General features: G+C 39.7%; 2 protein-coding genes across 2 annotated transcripts in view; both read left to right on the top strand.

Moving 5' to 3' along the window:
- Positions 1-23423, top strand: part of LOC149252914 (uncharacterized) — a 194830-nt gene extending 171407 nt beyond the window's left edge. Inside the window, exons 9-10 of the mRNA XM_089459823.1 lie at positions 21650-21754; positions 22935-23423. Coding sequence (XP_089315949.1) covers positions 21650-21754; positions 22935-23069 — 240 coding nt within the window. The 3' untranslated portion in view covers positions 23070-23423. The remainder of the gene's footprint in view (positions 1-21649; positions 21755-22934) is intronic.
- On the top strand, positions 888-3126 carry LOC149252915 (uncharacterized). Its single transcript, XM_089460766.1, has 2 exons — positions 888-2245; positions 2350-3126. Exons 1-2 carry the CDS (start codon positions 888-890, stop codon positions 2789-2791), a joined length of 1800 nt encoding a protein of 599 aa, XP_089316892.1. The 3' UTR covers positions 2792-3126.
- Positions 23424-23679: the final 256 nt, after the last annotated feature.

Raw genomic sequence — 23679 nt, 5'->3', positions numbered from 1 at the left:
TGGTTCAAACTTAAAAATGAGTTCAGGAAACAAGAATTTGGGTAGACAGTGCTTGAACAAGTTCCTGCCCGATGAAGATATCTGAAATAAAAAGAATACAATATCAAACACCATGCGTTCAAATCTGTAGCGTTATAGCCATCTAATTCTACACGTACTTGATCTCATACAGGAATAAAGCACACCTAAAAGTGGTAGTTTTGTATGCATCTTTCCTCCCGGAAAACTAAAGCTATCAGCCATATAAAAAAAATATTTGACAATAAAAAAAGCACTCGGAAAATTAGCTTGTTCTTATACAGATGTATAACTCGACGTCTCCTCTGCTCCTGTGTAGAATAAAACACTAACCCAATACAGTAGCTTTGCATGATTCTTCTGTTCAATCATTGCATGAATGCATTCTAGTTTTGGTTTACAGTGTACACAAAGGAACCGGAAGTTGAATACTGCAAGCCATCTCATGCTGGATTGCCATTTCTTTTTCAGCATTGACCATTCTAACCATAACACAGTCAAGAGTCTGGAGTCTGTTATGTGGGTACTATTTACTTTTAATAAAGGCTGAGACATAGTTCCTGCTGTATTTCAGATTTCTTACTGCAGAGCTGCCATACAGGTCTAGCTGAGGCCAAACTTTCATGGAACACACATATACAGTGGAAGCCTGAAGGAGATATTCCAATTTCCTACAGATTGGAGTACAGTACTAGCCCTGTCATCTTGTGTTATGATTTGTTGAAAGAGATATTCCAACTTTACAGACTGGCTAGGCTATTTTAAATTTTTGGATGATTTTTAAATTTGATTTTTTCTTGTCTTTCACAGGACTCATCTTAAGTTCTTAACAGAAGCCACAAATTAAACACAAGTTCAAAGCAACAACAATGCCGAGAGAGAAGGACTTTGCTTGGGCTTATTGTGACAGGATTCCTGGAGACCCCAGGCTCCTTTGTAAATTTTGCAAAACAAAATGCAGTGGAGGCATTTATAGATTCAAGTTCCACCTTGCAAAAATACCTGGCCATGATATAGGTATTTGCACCAAGGTTGACGAGAATGTCCAACACCAAGCAGCCTTGGCCCTTGAAATGTTAGAGCAGCATAATGCCAAGAAAGCAAAGCAAACTGCTGAAATAGGAAATGTTGGAGTTGATACTTTTTCTGTCACTAGCCCCATGTCACCTCAATCTGTTGAATCCTCAATGCCGTTCCCAAGTTTTCCACACATGCCTCAAAGCCATGCCAGTCCTTCAACTCCTTCCTTGAACACTGGAGGTGGAAACATAAACGCCTTTTTTGCTCCCCGCACAAAACCCGGTTCCCAACCTACCTTGGATGGCACTGGTTGGAAAAAAAATATCCATATTCAGGCAAGGAAGGCCATTGCTAACTTTTGGTTCTATTCTGACATACCTTTCCACTGTGCCAGAAGTCCTTATTGGCAAGCTATGATTGATGCAATTGCTAATGCAGGTCCAGGGTTCAAAGCCCCTACATCAGAGAGCCTTAGGACAGATATGTTGTTAGAGAGTGTTGAAGATGTCATGCTTCTGCTAGCTGAGTTTCGTTCATCATGGGTAGAAACAGGGTGCACCATCATGAGTGATGGATGGACAGATCAGAGGAATAGAACTTTAATAAATTTCCTTGTATCTTGTCCCGCAGGCACAATGTTTCTCAAGTCAGTGGATGCTTCAGATAAGGTTAAGAGTGCCCAACTTATCTGTGAAATGATGGAGGAAGTTGTTCAAGAAGTGGGAGAAGAAAATGTTGTACAAATTGTCACCGATAATGCAGCGAATTATATGGCTGCTGGTAGACTTTTTGAGATGAGGCACCCCACTATTTTTTGGACCTCTTGTGCTGCCCATTGCATAGATTTAATGCTTGAGGACATTGGTAAGCTTCATTGGATACATGAGGTTGTGGAGAAGGCAAAATCCATAACCAAATACCTATACAACCACACTATTGTCCTAAACACTATGAGAATATACACTGAAGGTAAAGAAATTGTTCGACTTGCAGTGACTAGATTTGCAACAAATTTCATATCTTTGCAATCTGTGGTTGAGCAAAAGATAAATCTGAAGAGGATGTTCTTGGGACCTGAGTGGATGGGATCTAAACATTCCAAGACCCCTGAAGGCATCGAAATTGTTGCACTTGTGTTTAATGATGGCTTCTGGAAAGATGCTGAAGAGATTATTGCTGTGACGGAGTCCCTTGTTAGAGTTCTCAGGTACTTTTAGTCTTTTAACTTTTTCATTTTTTAAATTTCATTTCAAGCTTCTTTTTATTTACAATGTTTCATATTTCTTTAAATTTGAATGCTTGAACTTTCAGGATGGTTGATGGTGACAAACCCGCTATGGGTTACATTTATGAGGCGATGGATCTCGCAAAGGAGGCCATCAAAAGAAGATATGGGGATGATGAGACAAAGTATATGCCCCTTTGGGACATTATAGATGCACGTTGGGATAGGCAATTGCATTCCCCCTTACATGCTGCTGGGTACTTCTTAAACCCACAATATTTTTATGATAAGAGCAAATTTAATGAGGATGGGGAGGTTGGCAGAGGACTTATGACATGCTTGGAAAGGTGCTTCCCTGATCCAGAACAACAAAATCTTGTCTTTTCCCAACTACAAGATTACAGGACACCATCTAAATTGTTTGCCTATACCAGTGCTATAAGACAAAGGTCAAAGATGTTGCCAGGTACCCAGCTTGAAGGCTTCATCAATTCATTAAATTTGTTTAAACTTTATTTTGTATGTTAAATGTTTTATTAAATTTTATTTTCTTTTTAAGTTTTTACTATTTACTAATTTGGTACTTCTAGTCTTCTACTCACAAACCCTTACCACTTGCTAGGTCTTTGGTGGCAAAACTTTGGTAGTGATACGCCAGATTTGAAGAGATTTGCCATTCGAATCTTAAACCAAGCATGCAGTGCTTCAGGTTGTGAACGCAACTGGAGCATGTTTGAGAAAATACATTCTAAGAAGCGCAACCGATTGACACAAAAGCGCTTGAATGACCTTGTATTTGTCCATTACAATCTACGACTTCGCAACAAACAAATACAAGGTGAGATTCGAGAGCTTGAATTTGAAGGTTTCATAATCTAGTTCGTACTTTAAAAGTTTAAACTTTAAAGTTCAAACTTCAAAGTGAAATTTTAATTCACATTTCAATGTTCATGATAATGACAGGTATTGATCATTCACCATTGACCTTGAAGAGTTAGATTTGCAAGCTACAAATGCGGCAGAATGGGTTCAATTAGATGAGCCTCCTCTTTTCAGCCTTCATGACTTGAGAACTTTGAGAGTCAAGCAAGCGGAGGAGCGGGAGGAATTGCTTCTAGTTCTCACTCTTAAGAGTCTTAGACTCTTAGTTGCTGATTTTTTTCTGATTAGTATGCAGTTTTTTACTTTTTTGTAAACTTTTAGAAGCATATGCTTCTAAGGACTCAAAACTCAGTGCTTTGGATCATGTGTGGACTCATAACATATAAAGATACTTATTTATTCATGATATTTTGGACATCTATTGATATTATGCATTGTTTGGACATACCTTTACCCAATATTAATGAAAAATGGTTTTTTTAATTCAATATATGTGTATATTTTTATTTAATGAATTTGCCGATTTTTTCCCGATTTTTTCCCGATCCGATTAAAACTCTTCGCTCTTTTGCCTCGCCAATTTATTGCCGATTCCGAGTCTGGTAACATTGGTTCAAACTGATACCTCACTGTAGAATCTATCACCTGGTTAGGTCATCTAACCATCAGGTCTGCCCTTCCTCTTTGACTTCCACAGGCTACCCAAACTGTCCACACTTGGACAACACCCACTCAACAACAATTCAACATAGAAAAACACCAACTTACTTGTACATATGGGTTGGTGTACTTGTTGTAGGGTAATTTTTGGTTAGGGCAACATAGTTTTCCCAACAACCTTCACAAAAACCCTGCAATTTTGCCCGCCTCATTCATTGTGGTTTCCCTCCTTCTTAAGCCCTCTGCCCACACTGTAGAATCTATCACCTGGTTAGGTCATCTAACCATCAGGTCTGCCCTTCCTCTTTGACTTCCACAGGCTACCCAAACTGTCCACACTTGGACAACACACACTCAACAACAATTCAACATAGAAAAACACCAACTTACATGTACATATGTGTTGGTGTACTGTTGTAGGGTAACGTTCTGGTTAGTACAACATAGTAGACCCAACAACCTTCACAAAAACCCTGCAATAGTCCCCTCATTCACTGTGGTTTCCCCTCCTTCTTAAGCCCTCTGCCCACACTGCATGTTCCTTTGTTCCAGCACCATGGAATAGGCCTTACGACCCTCCTAACCGGCCTAGAACAGGCCTGCAATGCCTCCAATGTGACTACAGGACCTGCGACTCAACAAACAGGGATAAACCACCCTTGAATCAACACCAGAATGACCCAAACTTGTTCAGATTCCTCTGTTGCTCCTCGACCTCCATAAAAGGTCTCACATTTGCCCAATATGCTCCTCGACCTTCTCTCCTTGAGCTGTGGCTTCCACAGGTATTATTTTCACTATGAATGTTGCTCTTGGGATGTCTCAAATGACTCCACAACACCTCCTATATATACACGAATGGAGGGCTCCAACGAATTCCTTGAAGTGACATGTCTCTTGGACCAAGCCTACATGACATGATTGTCCATAATTAATTGTCAACTTCAAAAATTCATACCTTAAGTTCTAGAGCTCCGATTTGGGTGATTTTCGAAGCGTTGGAATCAACACGCCAAGCTCTATGACCTTAAATTTTCTCATGCTCAAATTCTTCATGGTTTTGGCCCAAATCCTGATGGGTGAAAAAACCCCATGCTTGGGTTCCAAGCCCACAAGCCTACTTGTGGCGCTGTGCCCTCCAAACCTCGAACACTAGGGCTTAGAGCACCTCCCAAGATACACAAAAAATCAACACTCCCTGTTAGCGAGGGAGGTACTTCCAAGACTAGGAAGTAACAATCATCATTTGACGACGCTAGCCCATCTTGGTAGTGTCTCTGCCTCATCACATCCAAACCTGAGTATCCTGAACCTCCATAGGGCTGCTCCCTCTGAGGGTAGACTCCCATTTAGCCTACACGATCTCCAATGGCTCAGTCTTGCAAGCACTCATCCTTGTGGATCAAATACCATTGGTGCAGATCCCTCCAATCTCGGATATGCAACATCACGATCTGATGAAGTCTCTAGCCTACCAACCTGTAGTCCATCACATGAAGCCATCTCAATCAACTTGATCTCATCCAAGCTAAAGAAACCCTCGAGTTGTCCCAACCATCCATGGCAAAGCAACGGAAGTCCATGATCAACGATCTACCCTACAACAAACTGTTGTTCACTAGGCTCACCACCAGTCCACCAGAACTCAGAACCAATCTTGCTGCCAAGCTAGTTAAGACCACATCTCCATGTCTTCAGTTGAACACTCTGCTCCATGATCTAGAAACCCACAACTCCCTCCGAGTTGCTTCGATGTGCACACTCTGATTCATTGTCCCTCAAAGTAGCTCAGATGCGCTCTGATACCATTTTCAATTTCCACGATCTTGGGTCTAGGATAGAATCTTAAAATCTCTGACACTACCAAACCAAGAATCTCAACGGTACTACTTTTCACAACGGAATATAAACGACAGTAAATCACACATGCTCATAATATAGACAAGTTTTTACATTTTTCAACCCAACTTCGTTATATTAAACAACATATAATACAACAGTCTAGGGCTCCTGTACTAGGGATAATGGCCCTCATACATCCACTAGTACAAGATACAAAACTGGGGCTTGGTGTTAGTACATTGACATCCAATCTGCAACTCCTACCTCTATCAATGTTGTAGGTCCATCTGGCCACTTAATCTGGGCTGTCCTATCTGCTCATTAGTTGACCATTTGCCCATCAACTCTTCGAGACTCCTGTCGAGTTGTTCACAACTCTCAACTACCCACTGCTGCTCCTCAACTACTCAGGGACTTTAGCCCACTATGCTCTTCCTGCGTTACACCGATGAAGGCCAACATAGGGCACGAAGGGCTGCCACCTATCACTGCAAGATGTCCATCTCCCACAATGAACATGGGCTAGGAGGACTGCCCATAATTTGCTGTAGATATCCTTCTCCACACACAAGTCTCGGGTACACAAATTGCTCCTGGTTGATCAGACCCTTGAGCTCAACAACTGCCTCTCTCGCAACTACCTTTGTCCTTCAAGGTGTTGCTCACTGGGATCCAACTTGGACACTATCACGCTGTCCTCCAGCAGACCATAAGTGCTCAATCCAGATTCACACTTGGTCCACTCTCACGCTGCCCTCCAACAGTCCACGAGTGACCAAGTCCACGCTGTAGCATCTGCACGAGTGACCAAGTCCACGCTGTAGCATCTGCACCTAGTTAGGACATCCTCACACCTAGGAGACCCTTACACACGACTGCCCATAGACTTCACCAACTCTGCCCTTTGCTCTGCAGTAGAGGAGCTATTGCACAAATCTAGGCTTCATATGTACTGATCTTCATTGTTGTTTGTGGACTGAGTTTTGATTACTGGTTAGGGCTTCCACTGAAACCTAAAGCAACCCACTAACCCAACCAAAACTCACCTAATTTGCTATGGCTTTTGCCCTTTACCAAGTCTGGCAACTCACTCTCCTAGATGAATGCTCTTGCACCCCTTTTAAGTTTGTTTAGCCCTCTAAACAATTCATTAAGGACTGCGGCTAGTTCACCATAGGCCTGTTACCTTCTTGGACTAATTCCCATGCCACATCTAGCCCAGAACAACTCTTCTTCCAATGCGGCCTCTCAGTAGATTACACCTTCAAATTGATCCCTTACTGTAGAATCTTTCCCCTGATTAGGGCATCTAACCATCAGGTCTTCCCCTCCTCTTCAATTTCCACAGGCTACCCAAACTATCCACACTTGGAAAACACCCACTTAGCAACAATTCAACATAGAAGAACACCAACTTACCTGTATATATGCGCTGGTGCACTATTGTAGGGTAACGTTTTGGTTAGGGTAACATAGTAGACCCAACAACCTTCACAAAACCCTGCAACAGTACCCTCATTCACCGCAGTTTCCCCTCCTTAAGCCCTCTGCCTACGTTGGTTGTTCCTTTGTTCCAACACCATGGAATAGGCCTTAGTACCTTATGACCCTCCTAACTAGCCCAGAACAGGCCTGCGGTGCCTCCAATGTGACCACAGGGCCTACGGCTTAACAAACAGGGATAAACAACCCTTGAATCAACACTAAAATGGCCCAGACTTGCTCGGATTGCTTTGCTGCTTCTCGACTTTTATAAAAGGTCTCACATCTGCCCAATATGCTGCTTGACCTTCTCTCCTTGAGCTGCGGCTTCCACATATATTATTTTCACTATGAATGTGGCTCTTGGGATGTCTAAAATGACTCCACAACACCTCGTATACATATGCTAATGGAGGGCTCCAATGAATTCCTTGAAGTGACATGTCCCTTGGACCAAGCCTACATGACTTGACTGTCCATAATTAATTGTCAACTTCAAAAATTCATATTTCAAGTTCTAGAGCTCTGATTTGGATGATTTTCGAAGTGTTGGAATCAGCATGCCAAGCTCTATCACCTCAAATTTTCTCATGCTCAAATTCTTCATGGTTTTGGCCCAAATCCCAATGGGTGCAAAACCCCATGCTTGGGTTCCAAGCCCACAAGCCTACTTGTGGCGTTGTGCCCTCCAAACCCCCCGAACACTAGGGCTTGGAGTACCTCCCAATCTACACAAAAAATCAACACTCCCTCTTAGTGAGGGAGGTACTTCCAAGACTAGGAAGTAACAATCATCATCTGACGACACTAGCCCATCTTGGTAGTTCCTCTGCCTCATCACATCCAAACTTGAAGATATTGAACCTCCATAGGGCTGCTCCCTCTGAGGCTAGACTCCCATTTAGCCTACACGATCTCCACTGGCTCAGTCTTGCAAGCACTTATCCTCGTGGATCAAATACCATTGGTGCAGATCCCTCCAATCTCAGATATGCAACATCACGATCTGATGAAGACTCTAGCCTACCAATCTGTAGTACTAGTCCATCACATGAAGCCACCTCGATCAACCTGATCTCATCCAAGCTAAAGAAACCCTCGAGCTGTCCCAACCATCCATGGCAAAGCAACGGAAGTCCATGATCAACGATCTACCCTACAACAAACTGTTGTTCACTAGGCTCACCACCAATCCACCAGAACTCACAACCAATCTTGCGACCAAGCCAATCGAGACCACATCTCTATGTCTTCAGTTGAGCCCTCTGCTCCATGATCTAGACACCTACAACTCCCTCCGAGTTGCTTCGATGTGCACAGTCTAATTCACTGTCCCTCAAAGTAGCTCAGATGCGCTCTAATACCATTTTCTATTTCCACGATCTTGGGTCTAGGATAGAGTCTTAAAATCTCTGGTGCTACCAAAACAAGAATCACAATGATACTAGTTTACACAATGGAATATAAGCGACAGTAAATCACACATGCTCAAAATATAGACAAGTTTTTACATTTTTCAACCCAACTTCGTTATATTAAACAACATATAATACAACAGTCTAGGGTTCTCGTACCAGGGATAATGGCCCTCATACATCCACTAGTACAAGATACAAAACTGGGGCTTGGTGTTAGTACATCGACATCCAATCTGCAACTCCCACCTCTATCAATGCTGCAAGTCCATCTGGCCATTGAATCTGGGCTACCCAATCTGCTCACTAGTTGACTGTTCGCCCATCAACACATCGAGACTCCCGTCGAGTTGTTCACAGCTCCATTGTGAACAACTCTCAACTGCCCACTGCTGCTCCTCAGCTACTCAGGGACTTCAACCCACTATGCTCTTCCTGCGCTACACCGATGAAGACCAACATAGGGCACGAAGCACTGCCACCTATCACTGCAAGATGTCCATCTCCCACAATGAACATGGGCTAGGAGGACTGCCCGTAATTTGTTGTAGATGACCTTTTCCACACAAAAATCTCGGGCTCCACAAATTTCTCCTGGTTGATCAGACCCTTGAGCTCAACAACTGCCTCTCTTGCAACTACCGTTGTCCTTCAAGGTGTTGCTCACTGGGCTCCAACTTGGACACTATCACGCTGTCCTCCAGCAGACCATAAGTGCTCAATCCAGATTCACACTTGGTCCACTCTCACGCTGCCCTCCAACAATCCACGAGTGACCAAGTCCACGCTGTAGCATCTGCACCTAGTTAGGGCATCCTCACACCTAGGAGACCCTTACACACGACTGCCCATAGACTTCTCCAACTCTGCCCTTTGCTCTGCAATAGAGGAGCTATTGCACAAATCTAGGCTTCATATGTACTGCTCTTCATTGTTGTTCGTGGACTGAGTTTTGATTACTGGTTAGGGCTTCCACTGAAACCTACAGCAACCCACTAACCCAACCAAAACTCACCTAATTTGCTATGGCTTCTTCCCTTTACCAAGTCTGGCAACTCACTCTCCTAGATGACTGCTCTTGCACCCCTTTTAAGTTTGTTTAGCCCTCTAAACAATTCATTAAGGACTGCGGCTAGTTCACCATAGGTTTGTCACCTTCTTGGACTAATTCCCATGCCACATCTAGCCCAGAACAACTCTTCTTCCAATGCAGCCTCTCAGTAGATTACACCTTCAAATTGATCCCTCATTGTAGAATCTGTCACCTGATTAGGGCATCTAACCATTAGGTCTTCCCCTCCTCTTCGACTTCCACAGGCTACCCAAACTGTCCACACTTGGAAAACACCCACTTAGCAACAATTCAACATAGAAAAACACCAACTTACCTGTACATATGGGCTGGTGCACTATTGTAGGGTAACGTTTTGGTTAGGGCAACATAGTAGACCCAACAATCTTCACAAAACCCTGCAACAGTACCATCATTCATTGCGGTTTCCCCTCCTTCTTAAGCCCTCTTCCCACGCTGCATGTTCCATTGTTCCAACACCATTGAATAGGCCTTAGTACCTTACAACCCTCCTAACTAGCCCAGAACAGGTTTGCGGTGCCTCCAATGTGACCACAGGGCCTGTGGCTCAACAAACAGGGATAAATAACCCTTGAATCAACACCAAAACGACCCAGACTTGCTCGGATTTCTCTGCTGCTCCTCAACTTTCATAAAAGGTCTCACATTTGCCCAATATGCTCCTCGACCTTCTCTCCTTGAGCTGCGGCTTCCACAGGTATTATTTTCACTATGAATGTTGCTCTTGGGATGTCTCAAATGACTCCACAACACCTCCTATATATACACTAATGGAGGGCTCCAACGAATTCCTTGAAGTGACATGTCCATTGGACCAAGCCTACATGACTTGACTGTCCATAATTAATTGTCAACTTCAAAAATTCATATTTCAAGTTCTAGAGCTCTGATTTGGATGATTTTCGAAGTGTTGGAATCGGCATGCCAAGCTCTATCACCTCAAATTTTCTCATGCTCAAATTCTTCATGGTTTTGGCTCAAATCCTGATGGGTGCAAAACCCGATGCTTGGGTTCCAAGTCCACAAGCCTACTTGTGGCGCTGTGTCCTCCAAACCCCCCGAACACTAGGGCTTGGAGTACCTTTCAAGCTACACAAAAAATCAACACATGTAGCATAGAGTTCATCATACATCGTCATCACTGGCAAGGAGCATTTGCAGAATGAGGATAATCAAGATCCTCCGTTGGAATCTTCATTAGAAGGTTCACCTCTCTTGGAAGAAGCAAGCGTCTCGCTGAGAATTCCACTTTGTGTGGGATTCATTGTGTGGAAGAATGATGGTATGGTAACAAAGGAGTGTAGCATGTCAAGATGGTTGAAGTACTCTCAATTAAGGAAAGGAAGTTACTGAAGGAAGCCTATATGACCAAAAGAACGAAAGAGGTATGTATGCATGTATTTAATTGAGTCATGTCATCATATGGTTGCATGGGTAAATGTTCTATCTCAGTAGCATGGTCAAAGAAAAGGGATCTCCTCGTTTGGAAAGATGCATGAGGGCCTAAGTCACAGGACACGTCCCTCAGGGTCTCGTGTCCCGTATTTCACGTGTCGAACACGAAAACCACCCTAAAACGTGTTGAAAACGTTTTTCTTCGTGCCCTCCAATCGAGACACGTGTTTTGGACGTGTTGAAAACGTGCCCTAATGTTTTTGGTTCTTAGGACACGTGTCCCATGAAAAGTGATATTTAAAACCTGCAACATGGTTTATTTTGTCATTGTTCGCCACCGAAGTTGAGTTTGCTCATTGCTGGAATCTAATTTGTTGTGCAGTGTGAGGAATTCCATCAGATTCGAGCACAATGCTCACAACTTCATATCGACCTAGCCTTGAACATGTAGGAGACGAGCGTTCGCATGCTTTGTTGAGAGTTTGGAGTACTTAAATTTCTTGTAAGTTATGTTATAGCCTACGGAACTTAACTTAATTATACACGAGTGACCACATATAGATCGCGTGTTGAAATAAAAATCCCAGCGCCCCGTCATGTGCTCATTGCTCGCTACACCTTCAAGGTCTAAAAGGAGAGAAAGCCCGATTAACGCTCTGGTCAACAATGAAGTTTGAACACATATAAATTTATAGTTCATAAACTATCTTATGTGAAGTTTGAACATGATCAAACTTATTTGAAGTTAATAACAAAAATTATAACATGAACAATGAACATTGAACTGTGAACATCATTGATGTAGTAAATTAATAAACTAACTAGTAAATTACTAAATAGTAAATAGTGTATTCTAAATACTAAATAGATATCATCATGATTCATATCTATATGGATCAAGCACTATATTTCAGTATTATATATATATAACGTGTCCCTCATGTCCTGTTTCCAGGGTCGCTGCGTCTCGTGTCGAATACTCGTATTTACGTGTCCTCTGTGTCCCGTGTCCTCGTGTCATGTGACTTAGATGAGGGCATGGTTCACATATTGACTAAATGAAATCAACATAATATGTCCTCATATGGAATATGAGGTGGTTGACAAAGATTAAGGAACTATGGATGAAAGTTCCCGGGGAACAATATGTGAAGAAAGAAAGAAGAGATCGTGAAAGATGCAACTATGAGCAGGTAGTAAAGGAAATCAACATCCGATGACTAGCATAATTGACCATGACATCTCCATGGAAAAGATATGAAGACTCTGATGAAGTTGTTGGACATTGGATAAACCAACACTCCCCGTGTGTTTCACGACATGGATTAACCGCCTCTCGTGGATCCTTATCTCTGGCAACGCGATCGTTGACTAATACTTGCGGGTTTTGGTGTAATGACAATCGTGAGTCCCAACAAGTGGTATCAGAGCGTAGGTCACGAGTTCGATACACACCTGACTTGCGTTGGGGGGGAGATTGTTGGACACTGGATAAACTAATGCTCCTTGTGTGTTTCACGACATGGACTAACTACCTCTCGTGGATCCTTATCTCTGGCGATGCGATCGTTGACTAATACATGTGGGTTTCGGTCATGATTCTCGAAATAAGTCTAGAAAGCATGGAGACCCTTGACATTGAATATCTTGGAGATGTGTCAATATATATGCAGGATGTTGATATTGCTGCAAGCAAATGTCATGATGAAGGGCCATCACAAAAGGTAACTTTGATTTGATGTTCATTTTTGATTTTTGAACAACATCTGGATGGGTTGATATAGGGCTTACCAAAAAAGGGTTGTAGATGTCACCTACAACTAGCACTCATGTGGTTGGAAGAAAGATCCTAAGGGAAACATGAATTGGAAGAGGTAGTTGTATGAAGAAAATCCAGATGTGGATTAAAAGATCAATTTCCGATACAGAAAAGGATGACATGAATGACATAGTTCATAAAGGAAAGTGATAGGTGGTTAATGCTCTACGAAGAAGTCCAAAAAGATGAAGGCTCTGTAATGTCGAAGATGAAGTTTATGACATCGAAAGGAGCCTGACAAGCAGCTGATAGTCCCATGATCTCCACCTAGAGGAGAAAGCTGCTGGAAGCAAGTCCCTGCTTAAGAGGGAGCTTGGACAAGTCCTTGGATAAGAGGGAGCTTGGGTACATTCCTTTTATAGGAATGGGTTGGTCCTCCCTGGTTAAGAGGGAGTGATATATATGGTTCTCTACTTCATGTGTCATGCATGAGACAATGATTAATAGTCGTAAGTTTTAGTGAAGGCCATGAGAGAGAGAGACACATCATTCTTGTCTTCATGTTGTGAAGAAAGAATGGAGGATTGGGTAAGCGTCTAGCATCCGATACTCTTTGAGGATGAGGTAGGGCATCTCAAAGATAAGTGGAGTCGTAGAAGGCCAATATTCTTTGAGGACTGGGAATCTAAGATAAGAATAGTTTTGAAAGGACATACCTTGTGAACACCCGGGTGGGGTATGTGCCTTGAGAGACAGTGATGATGGTGTCTATCAGTCATTGGTTTCGCCAACATTGTGCTCTAATCTTGTGGAGAGATTGAGTTGTTAGTCAAGGCCTTGCTACGTGACAATGTTGGTTGGTATGATGCTAAACAAATGGGCTATCAATGTGACTCTTCTTATCAGAATTCTTCAGATTGAAAATGTCTAAGTACGTTGTATGGATTATGAATACCTCCCTAGTTAAGAGGGAGTGTTGAAATATGTAACTAGGTTTGGTCTTCATAATCACATATGTAATCATGATTTTATGTATTTAATGAAAATAGAAAAATAATTTTATTATTATTCTTGAGGTATGGGTTTCATGCTGAAGGGAAATTTATTGTTAGGTCAAGCACCCATTGAGTGCTTCTAGGTTTGTCATAAAGTCAATTGAGTCATTGTCATGTATTGAAGACCCATTTGGGCATGTTACATATTGTAAAGAAAATTTATTCGAGTCAAAATAGAGTCAAAAGACCCTCCAAGACCTTGTCATGGCACAAAGATCACACCAACCTTCATGAAGGGACAAGTCGGCCTAAAGATAGCAATTCGTACCCCTCAAAAGCCTATATATAAGAAGGAAGTCTACCTTATTTGGATATACACTCAAGCAAGTTCGATCTCCTCAAGATAGAAGCTGGAAAAGGATGAACCAGAAGAAGAACAAGATCGAAGTTTTGGGTCTCTCTCTCTCTCTCTCTTTTGTTAGGGTTTCTACAGTTACTGGTGAAGATGAAATTCTGAAGTTGCATCGAAGCTATGAAGCTGCATCGAAGCTATGAAGTTGCATCGAAATTGTGAAACTGCATCGAAGTTGTGAAATTGCTTCTAAGTCGAAGTTGCAAGGTCGAAGCTATGAGACTGCTTCTAGGTCAAAGCTGCGAAGCTGCAAGGTCGAAGCTGTGAATCTGCATCAAGGTCGAAGCTGTGAATTAGTTTGAGGTTGCAGAAATTGTTGCTAGGGGTCGAAGTTGCTGGAAGGTCGAATTTTGTTGTTGGAAGTTGTGCAAATCAAGAAGGAACACTGACTTGGTCTTGGAGGAGTCTTGGTCAAGGGTCTCGGCCTTGGAATTCATCAATTGAAGTTTTATAAGAAGAGAAGAATTCTTGTGGGTTTTCCTCTTAGTTGGAGAGGTTTTGGCCCTGACTGGTTGCCTATATCTTGTGTCCTTTGTTTTATTTTTCTTTATGGTTTGGTAGCTATTTGATGAAGAAATCTCTAATAATAATCAAGAGAAAGAAGAAGCTAATCAAGTTAAGTAAAAATATACCACAAGTAGTTATCAAAGCAAGATAAATCACCTAATCTAGCTGCCCCTAGATTTCTCAACATATTGGATGACCATAAGTGAAAATAGTCACGAATTTTTCCCTTTGTAAATTGCATGTCATATTTTTTAATACTGCATGGGCCATGATATGTTTCTTTGTAAATTTGTCCTTTGTTTCTTTTAATGATGTTATATGCCTGAATAACTAGTTAGTTGTAGCTATTATTAGTTCTTAGCATTTGATTGTTGTCTTGAACCAAATGTTGCCTTGTTAGAGGCCCCAGCTCTGCCATAAAGTTAACTGTTTGTAACCTAAGTCACATGACACGAGGAGATTGGACACATAGGACATGGAATTATGAGTATCTGACACGGGACACATTGACTCTTGACACAAGACATGGGAGAAGCATTATATATATATATATATATATATATATATATAGAACAAACTACAAATACAAAAATGAAATATAGATATAAAGATTCAAATATTTTAGAAATTAGAACATTTGCAAAACACTTGGAATCCCTTTAAATCTTAATTTATCATTTTACCTTTCACAAGCATAATGAGAAACCATGAGAGCTCTTTCCCTACACCCAAAAGCTAAGTTGCACTGAAACAGATACCGGAATGAATACAGATACGAGGTTTGAAATGGATACAACAAATTTAAAAAAAATCCGGATACGATACACCAAGGAAATGGCATATATATATATATAACACAATACAAATTTCATATTACCATTCATAAAACTCTGTTTCAATAGTTTTATATTTGATGATATACGTAAGAGTTGCACATTGCAGCCGTGACATTTGCAAAACTGTTTTTCTTTTTATTGATATAGTAAATGGGCATAAAACATTATCTTGACATTGCAAAACCTTATTTTTGAGAGATATTTCGGTTCGAGGCTATCATCCTTTCCTAGTACAACTCAAAATTATTATTATCATCCATTCCCAATACAACTCAAAATTATCAATTCATTACAAAATTAAATTTATGAACTTGCTATGCTCTTGCTCCTACATGATCGAAGTATATAGAAACATGTTTTTTACATTTTTTTTCCTACATGATTGAAAAATCTGACATAATGATCAGAAAGGCTAAGCAACATTTAAGAGAATGATTCAGGGTAAGTTTCAACATCTTAGGGGGCAGAAAAGTTCAATAAGCCTTCGAAGGAGAAGATTTGGCTTCCAAACTGCTAATTAATGACTCAAAATTATCAATTCATTACAAAATTAAATTTATGAACTTGCTATGCTCTTGCTCCTATGTGATCGAAGTATATAGAAAAATGCTTTTTACATTTTTTTTCCTACATGATTGAAAAATCTGACATAATGATCAGAAAGGATAAACAACATTTAAGAGAATGATTCAGGGTAAGTTTCAACATCCTAGGGGGCAGAAAAGTTCAATAAGCTTTTGAAGGAGAAGATTTTCCTTCCAAACTGCTAATTAATGGCAGAGTGTTAGATGTGTAGATGCCTAGTTAGAGTGGAATGTGGAGCGTAGCCAGGTCTTGATGGAGTTTTACATCTCCACTGTTCGCCTTAAAAGTGTGGAGAGATGTAGGGTATGGTCAGGTGCTCCACTGTTCGGATCCAAAAAAAAATAAAAAACTGTTGAAACATTTCCATTTTGGGACCCGACATTTCCAATTTTTTGAAACCTAAGTTGCACTGAAACGGGAACGGGGTTTGAAACGGATACGACAAATTTTCAAAAAGTCTGGATATGATACAGTAGGAAATGACACACACAGACACACATATATATATATTTAAAAAATAAAAGTTTCATATTACCACTCATATTTTAGAATCTAGATTTATAATCTATCATGATTCATCATCATCAATTCAACATAAACATTGTCATCATCATCAATGATTATTATAACATTCATGATTCAACATATCCTCAAGTTTTTGTTTCAAATTTCAGTCATCAATTTATCAACATGACAAGTTACACCATCATTACCAAAATTAATAATGCATACTACATAGTACAAAGTGCAAAATGAACTGTGACTGGCAGTTTGCTATCATTATTCATAATTCATATGGTTGTTCAAAAGTTTAAAAGTTAAAACACCATCATAAATGACATTTACATATCATCAAATATGTCTTCATTCATGCCACTAAAAAGTTACACATCCTCTCCAGAAGTGGGACTGGGAACATTGTTGCCATGTCCACTTGAAGATCCACCTATTGGTGATTCCGCATCAAACAAAGTCATATGAGACATGACATTCAATGTCATATCCAAGTCAGGCAACTCTGGTTCCACGTCCCGTAATTTGGTGGGTCCAAATTTGTATTCATCTCTCTTGTGTGACAAAAGGCGAAGGTTTGAATGAACATACACTAGTTCCTCAGCCTTCTTAGAGCCCAATCTGTTTCGCTTCACTGCATGGATGAAGCCGTATGTTTTCTAGTTCCTTTCTGCTGAAGAGGAACTAGCAACCTGTGACAAGATCATGATGGCCAATTTTTGGATATGTGGAAGTGCCCCACCATAGAAGTTCCACCACTCAATTGGACTTAATTTGGTTTTGTCTCGCATACAATCAATATAACAACCCCAACCCTCTGATCCTACAAAATGAGAAAACCGTGCATGAATCCGAAGCCTAATTTCGGGATCTACAAAAAGCTTTCCAAAAGCATTTTTAAATCTGTCTACGACTTCTGGGTCTTTGTTTGGTGCGGTTCTTTCTAGATCACTTGGCAACTCTGCAGCATAATATTTTAGATTCACTACATAGGCCAAATGGTGCAATGGGGTGGTCATCTTGTTCCACCTTTTGGTCAATATATCTTTTACTTCTCTGTAAAAGAATTCATCTGGGTCATTCTCCTTGGCATTTATAACCAACCTTATCTTCTCTATCATGGAATCAATGCCCTCGTACACCTCTCCCAACTTAGGCATATCTGTGTCAAACATACGGAGCAAATCCACAATTGGCTTAGTAAATGCCAAGAGGTACTCCACCCTATCCCACAATTCATCATCAACAACCAATCGTTTCAGTGCTTGTGCTCTATCAGATTGGGATTGCCTCCATTGATTCCAAAGAGAACTGCATAGCATTGATTGTAATGCCTCTTTCACCTGCATAAGCCTTGTTAAGACTATGATGTGAGAAGCAAATAGAGTCTCGACAACCTGCAGGTGCCAAATTGCCAATGTTTCAAATTTCAACAAATTAAAAATCATAATTTGATTGAATAACTATTATGATTCACGAATCATGACATTTGAGAATCCAATTTAGATGTTTGAATTTAGAGTCAGAAATTAGAATCTATGAAATAAAGTTTAAACTTTAAGCTATAGGTACCTTAAGGAGCTTAGCAAATTCCCTATAGATGCCTTGGGACATGTGGTGGTTTGTGATAAAGGCTTGAATTTCTTTTTGCCTCTTCAAAAATAACTCGAATCCACTAAATTTTCTCCCCCATCTTGCTCAACATGAGGTTCAATGAATGTACAACATAAGGAGTCCAAAAGATGTGCTGATATTTGCCTTCAATAATTAGGCCCGTTGCTCTGCACATTGTTGCATTGTCAGTTATTACCTGGACAACATTTTCAGGCCCCACCAATTCAATTGCTTCAATCAAGATGTCAACAATGAATTGAGAATCTTTCATCTGCCCCTCACAATCCACTTCTTTCAAAAACATTGCCCCCTGTGAGCTCTGAGCAATCACATTGATCAAAGGCCTATTTCTTTGATCTTTCCATCCATAAAAAATGATGGACACCCTTGAAATGCACCATGAATTACGAATGGGGCTTAATTTAGCCTCCAAATCTAACTTTTCAACACTCAACATTGTGGTGTGTATCTTCTCATATCCAGGGCTCTTGAATCCTCTTGGGGCTTCATTCACTGCTTTTATCATCTTTGCCCAATAAGGAGATCACACAAGGTTAAAGGGAAGACCGCATAAATACATTGGCCTATAGCTGCATTTGCTATCTCTCGAGCGTCATTATTAAAACTCTTTTCAAGCAGTCCCAAATTTGACTGCTTTGAACAAACAATTCCATGAGAATGAAGTGGAGGCTTTGATGAAGATGCACCCAACCTTTTGGGTGTTTTAAATGGGAGGCAAGATTTGCCTCATTTGCTTTAGCATCTGCCTCGCCTTGTTCTTTCTGATATTTTGCAAGTTTTGCTTGCTTAAACCATTTCCATCTATTCCATTCTCTTTAGGTGGGCCACTGTATATTCAAACCCAATTGCCTTTTAACCCAAGCAAATGTGCTTTAACCTGTGTGTATTATCCCTTATACTCCTTTTTACACTCACTGCAAACCCATGCCAATGATCCCCCTCCTTGGATCTTCCCAACAATAGTTACATATTTCCAAAGTGGTAACTTTGGTTGACTTTAGGGGTAGATTCAATTTCATGTTCCACTTCCTTTGCCTCATGAATGGCTGAACTTGAAGTTGCCATGATTGATGATGATGATATAAATGAAACTGCAAAATAAATTTAAAAATTGACAAATATTAAAAGATCATAATTGTTAAATCAGAACTCTGTTTTATAAATTAAATATTTGAGCCACATGAGTAGTGTTCACTGTTAGACAAGTTTTGTGACTGTAACACTCATTATGTTACTAGTTATTAGTAATTTTGATGCCATTGAGAACTCATAAAAGTAGTTTTGTTGCATTATTTCCTTCAGCTTCATTGAGAACATTGGGGACCACCATTACTTAAACTAATCTTGATTCTGAACTCTACTTGTCGAAGAAGAAACAATTAATCTGAACTCTATTTGTTGACAGTTTAAATTTGACTATGTCAAGCCTGTACTTTTTGCTTTTGTTCTCACATATGAGTTTCCAATTGTAATATTGTATAGGTCACTAGTATTGGTTATATAATATAACTTACTGTTCAAACACAAAACCTCAAGGGCATAAACAAAATGAAAGCTCAGAACTTATAATGGCTTTAAGTTTAAAGTTTATATGTATATACTATACAATGTACACACTGTGACACAGTGACACACACATTCTCAATTTCTCACCTGTTGCTCACATAGGCCTACTACAACCAGGCCATCCTACTATTAGCCTTCAGGTTATTGTTAGAAGTTGAGAAATCCTTTTAATAACAAGCACCATAAAACAGGGGATTTGTATTTACAATAATATTAAGACTTCGATATACCATTTACTGTCTTGGCAGCATGAGCACATTAATGTTTCCAGATTAAATTTAAAGTTCTTTCCTAGCCATTTGTTCCTTTCTGGGAAAGGTTTCCATAACAGCCTAACAAAATAAACGATAAAATATGCCTTGTCATTGAAAACTTAAAAGACAACAAGGACTAAAGTTTAACCTCTGATACATAAAAATGTTAGTAATCAAGCATAGTCATGGTTAAACAGAGTCGCAAAAATGAGTTAGAGGAATCAGAAGGGTGTTAACAAATTATTAAAATTACAACAACCACCCCAACTGTAACATATTACCTGATGCATTGAAAAGACAAGTCCCTAACCAAAAAATTTCATGTTAAACTCATGAAGCATTCAAAAATTATTATGCTCGGCCTTAAATCAAAATGAGCCTTGAACTGGAAGACTTACATTATGGCTTGGGCTCCCGCAGTGACTGAGTGACACAGTCGCTTGGAGGGCTCCAGACTCCAGAGTCCACAGTGCAGTTGCACACAAATTACTACTCGCTTGCGGGCTGAGGGTTGAGGGCTCCGCCTCCACAATGCACACTCGCTCACAGTCTTCGATCACAGTTTGCTCCGCTCCACACTCGCTCACACTGCACAGTGCTCACGTCTCAAGACAAAGGAAAATGGTCACTCGCGGCAAAGGCAAAGGGTCACTCCACAATCAAAGGCAAAAGCAAACGGTTGCTCCACAGTCAAAGGCAAATGAAAACAATGGCTCCAAAATTCCAAATGACAAACGCCGCAAATGGTATAGGGTAAAGGTTGAAAACCGGTTCATAAAAAAAAGTTAGAAACACAATGAAAATCATGAAAACTGTTCCCGGCAGCCATTCATCGTGAAACATTTTTATGAATGGCGGATCCCCTTTCCAATACGTTCTTGCTTTGGCCAGATCCATTTCGGTCAAATCTTAAACGTATTGCAATTTACAAATTATTAGAAACGGGTGTTTTTGACGAAAAATGCCCTAAAACGTTTTCAGATTCCAACCTTTCGTTTCCGAAATTCTGAAACGCTGCCAATATGTTTTTCTGCCATTTTTTATGCGTTTCGTACAGGTTTCTGGATCCGAAACACCGAACGGCATTTCGGTTAGGTTAGCCTGGCGTTTCCGGCAACTTAGTTTGAAACGGCTCAAAAATGTTTCGAAGGCGGATCTTATGTGGATTGTACCCGTTTTCGTTTCGGAAACTCGGAACGGTGTTTCTGGCAGTTCAGGGTGATGTTTCCGGTAACTTTGTCCAATACATGGCATATGGTCAATGGTCTGGGCATGTCCTGTTTCTTAGTTTGTAGCTTGCTTCTTGTGCTCATGCTATTTTCATGTTGCTTATTCCATTTTCATGCATGATATATTTATGATTTTTGAATATTGCTCATGAATTCTGGACCTATAATTTATGATCTAAGCATTCCATGCAATTTGGAATGGTAGAAGTTTCTCTTTGTAGGGTGAAAGTGCATAATCTTGATATCTTTGCATGTGGATTAACAGCCCCATTAGGTAAGCTTATCAGAAGAACTGAAGAAAGTTTCTATTGTGTTGTCAAATGCAGATCAATGAGTGGATGGGAAAGTTGGTAAATGAACGGAGTGAAGATATTTATCGGATGAAAGGTGTATTGTCTGTTGATGGGTTTGATGAGCGATATGTTTTCCAGGTGAGTTGTTTAATGGTAATCAGTCTGTTTTTGTTCACTTAAATTGTGAAATCCATTTTGTAAAAAACTGATTTTAATTTTTTTTAAACTTTTCCATGGGACTAGTGCAAATTTGCATGTTTGTTTTAGGGACTAGAGAAGCAATCTTGAATATGGCATTACTCTTAACTGTGATAACGAGAGATGATTGACAACTTGAGATTACTGCAAACTGCATAATTTTTTTTTTTTTTTTTTTAATGCTTAGCAATATAAGACTTTTTAGCCTTTGCTTGAAAGAAACATTGCAATATTTCTCTTGAAGTTGAATATTTCTTACCTTCTATAAGCAGGATGCATGCTTGTTATTTTATTTTCCGATAAGATGTCTATTGATAGATTTAGCTTCACTAAGCTTTGGTAATCTTCTGTTGTGTAAAACCTCAGTTTATAACATAGTGATTTGGTGTATCATTTACTATGCTGTCCAGCAGGGTTATATCTGTTAGTCTTATATTTTTGGACGAAGGCATCAGTATTCTGTTTTCCCATTTTTAAAGAAAATCTTGCTTTTGCCTCGTGCCAAAAGTATGGTTAAATAAAATGCTAATCTTTTCCTTGCTGACTTAAAAGAAGCCTTGTAGCTGAAAGCTGGATTGTGAATTGAATTTTAATTAGACTTTTTATTCTTCTAAACTACAAGGTTTTCTGCCCCTTTAAAATACCATCAATGCTTCTGGCATTTATATATTGAAATCTGACAGAGCGTTCCTTTTATGTATAGTTATAAAGTAAGTCACCAGGTTTGGCAAATTTGAAGCTTCAAGTTCGAAGTTTGCCATATTCATATTTGTACGCAGAATTTTAAATAGGATTGAATGTGGACTAAAAGATGAACTGATTGGGCAAATAAATTTGTCTGAGTTTGTCCAAATTCAGTCAGATTAGTTTAAATTAGTATATTTATATATTTTCTGTAATTTTTATTTTATTTTTGATATTTATTTATGTTGTATAAATTTTATTATATATATTTAAAAAAATTAAATTTAAAGATCGTTGAATCTAATGCCTTGTGATCAAAATTTAGAATGTCGAACTTTTGTCAAATTTTAAGCTCGTCGAACTCGAACATGAACTTGAACCAGGTGACTAAGATTATAACTTTGACGTGATTATATGTTACTTTTTGTTTTTGCAGGGTGTGCATTCCATCATTGATGGATCTGTTGGTAAACCGTGGGGTAACGAGAAAAGAATAAATAAAATTGTCTTCATAGGGAAAAATTTGGATGAGGCAGCCTTAAGGAAGGGTTTCAGGAGTTGCATATTCTGAACATGAAAATTTTGAGTCCTAGATTTGTTAGGGATTTTGTACTGTAATTACAGCTCATGTATGTATTAGTTAGCATAGAGCAACATGCTGTATACCCAGTCAGTGCTGCTAGAATGCTAAATGGCAAATATGTACAGTTGTTTTCTTCACATTGACCAGAAATAAACTTTGTAGACTATCAGTTCTGGGGAATTCTCGGACTGCTTTACAGGATGTTAGATGAACATTATAGGTGATTGAAATGTGAAACGAGCTACTGTTGAAATTTCATAGGTGTTGATATTGCATGTGCTACAGAAGGATTACAAACTGAAATTAGCAGCAGTTGCTTGTAGGAAAGGCTTTTATCCTTTTTTTTGGGTGTTTGCGGATGGCTTACTGGTCGCAATGAAGAAAGTATTTTTAGTTTTCTCAACAAGTAATTCTGTCAGTTAAATGGCTTAATTTTGAAACAAGACTTGATAGCAGTAAGAAAGTTATATCTGGTGGGAGAAACTACGTGACATATGATTTTGAAATTCAATCAATTTGCTAATTGAGTTTCTTGGCCACAGATAAATTTATTTTTTCGTTAAATATAATTTTTAGTTGCCAATCAACTCTCCATAGA

The sequence above is a fragment of the Pinus tabuliformis genome, chromosome 7 (assembly GCF_031772625.1).
Source record: "Pinus tabuliformis cultivar Carrire ecotype Pingquan chromosome 7, CPIR1, whole genome shotgun sequence".
Classification (NCBI taxonomy): Eukaryota; Viridiplantae; Streptophyta; class Pinopsida; order Pinales; family Pinaceae; genus Pinus; species Pinus tabuliformis.
This window is presented reverse-complemented; position numbering and strand designations above follow the sequence as displayed.

Excerpts from the sequence above, each read along its gene's own strand:
- LOC149252915 (XM_089460766.1), top strand. The coding sequence starts at position 888 with ATGCCGAGAGAGAAGGACTTTGCTTGGGCTTATTGTGACAGGATTCCT. Across the intron at positions 2,246-2,349 it reads TCCCTTGTTAGAGTTCTCAG|GATGGTTGATGGTGACAAAC; the intron begins GTACTTTTAGTC and ends TTGAACTTTCAG.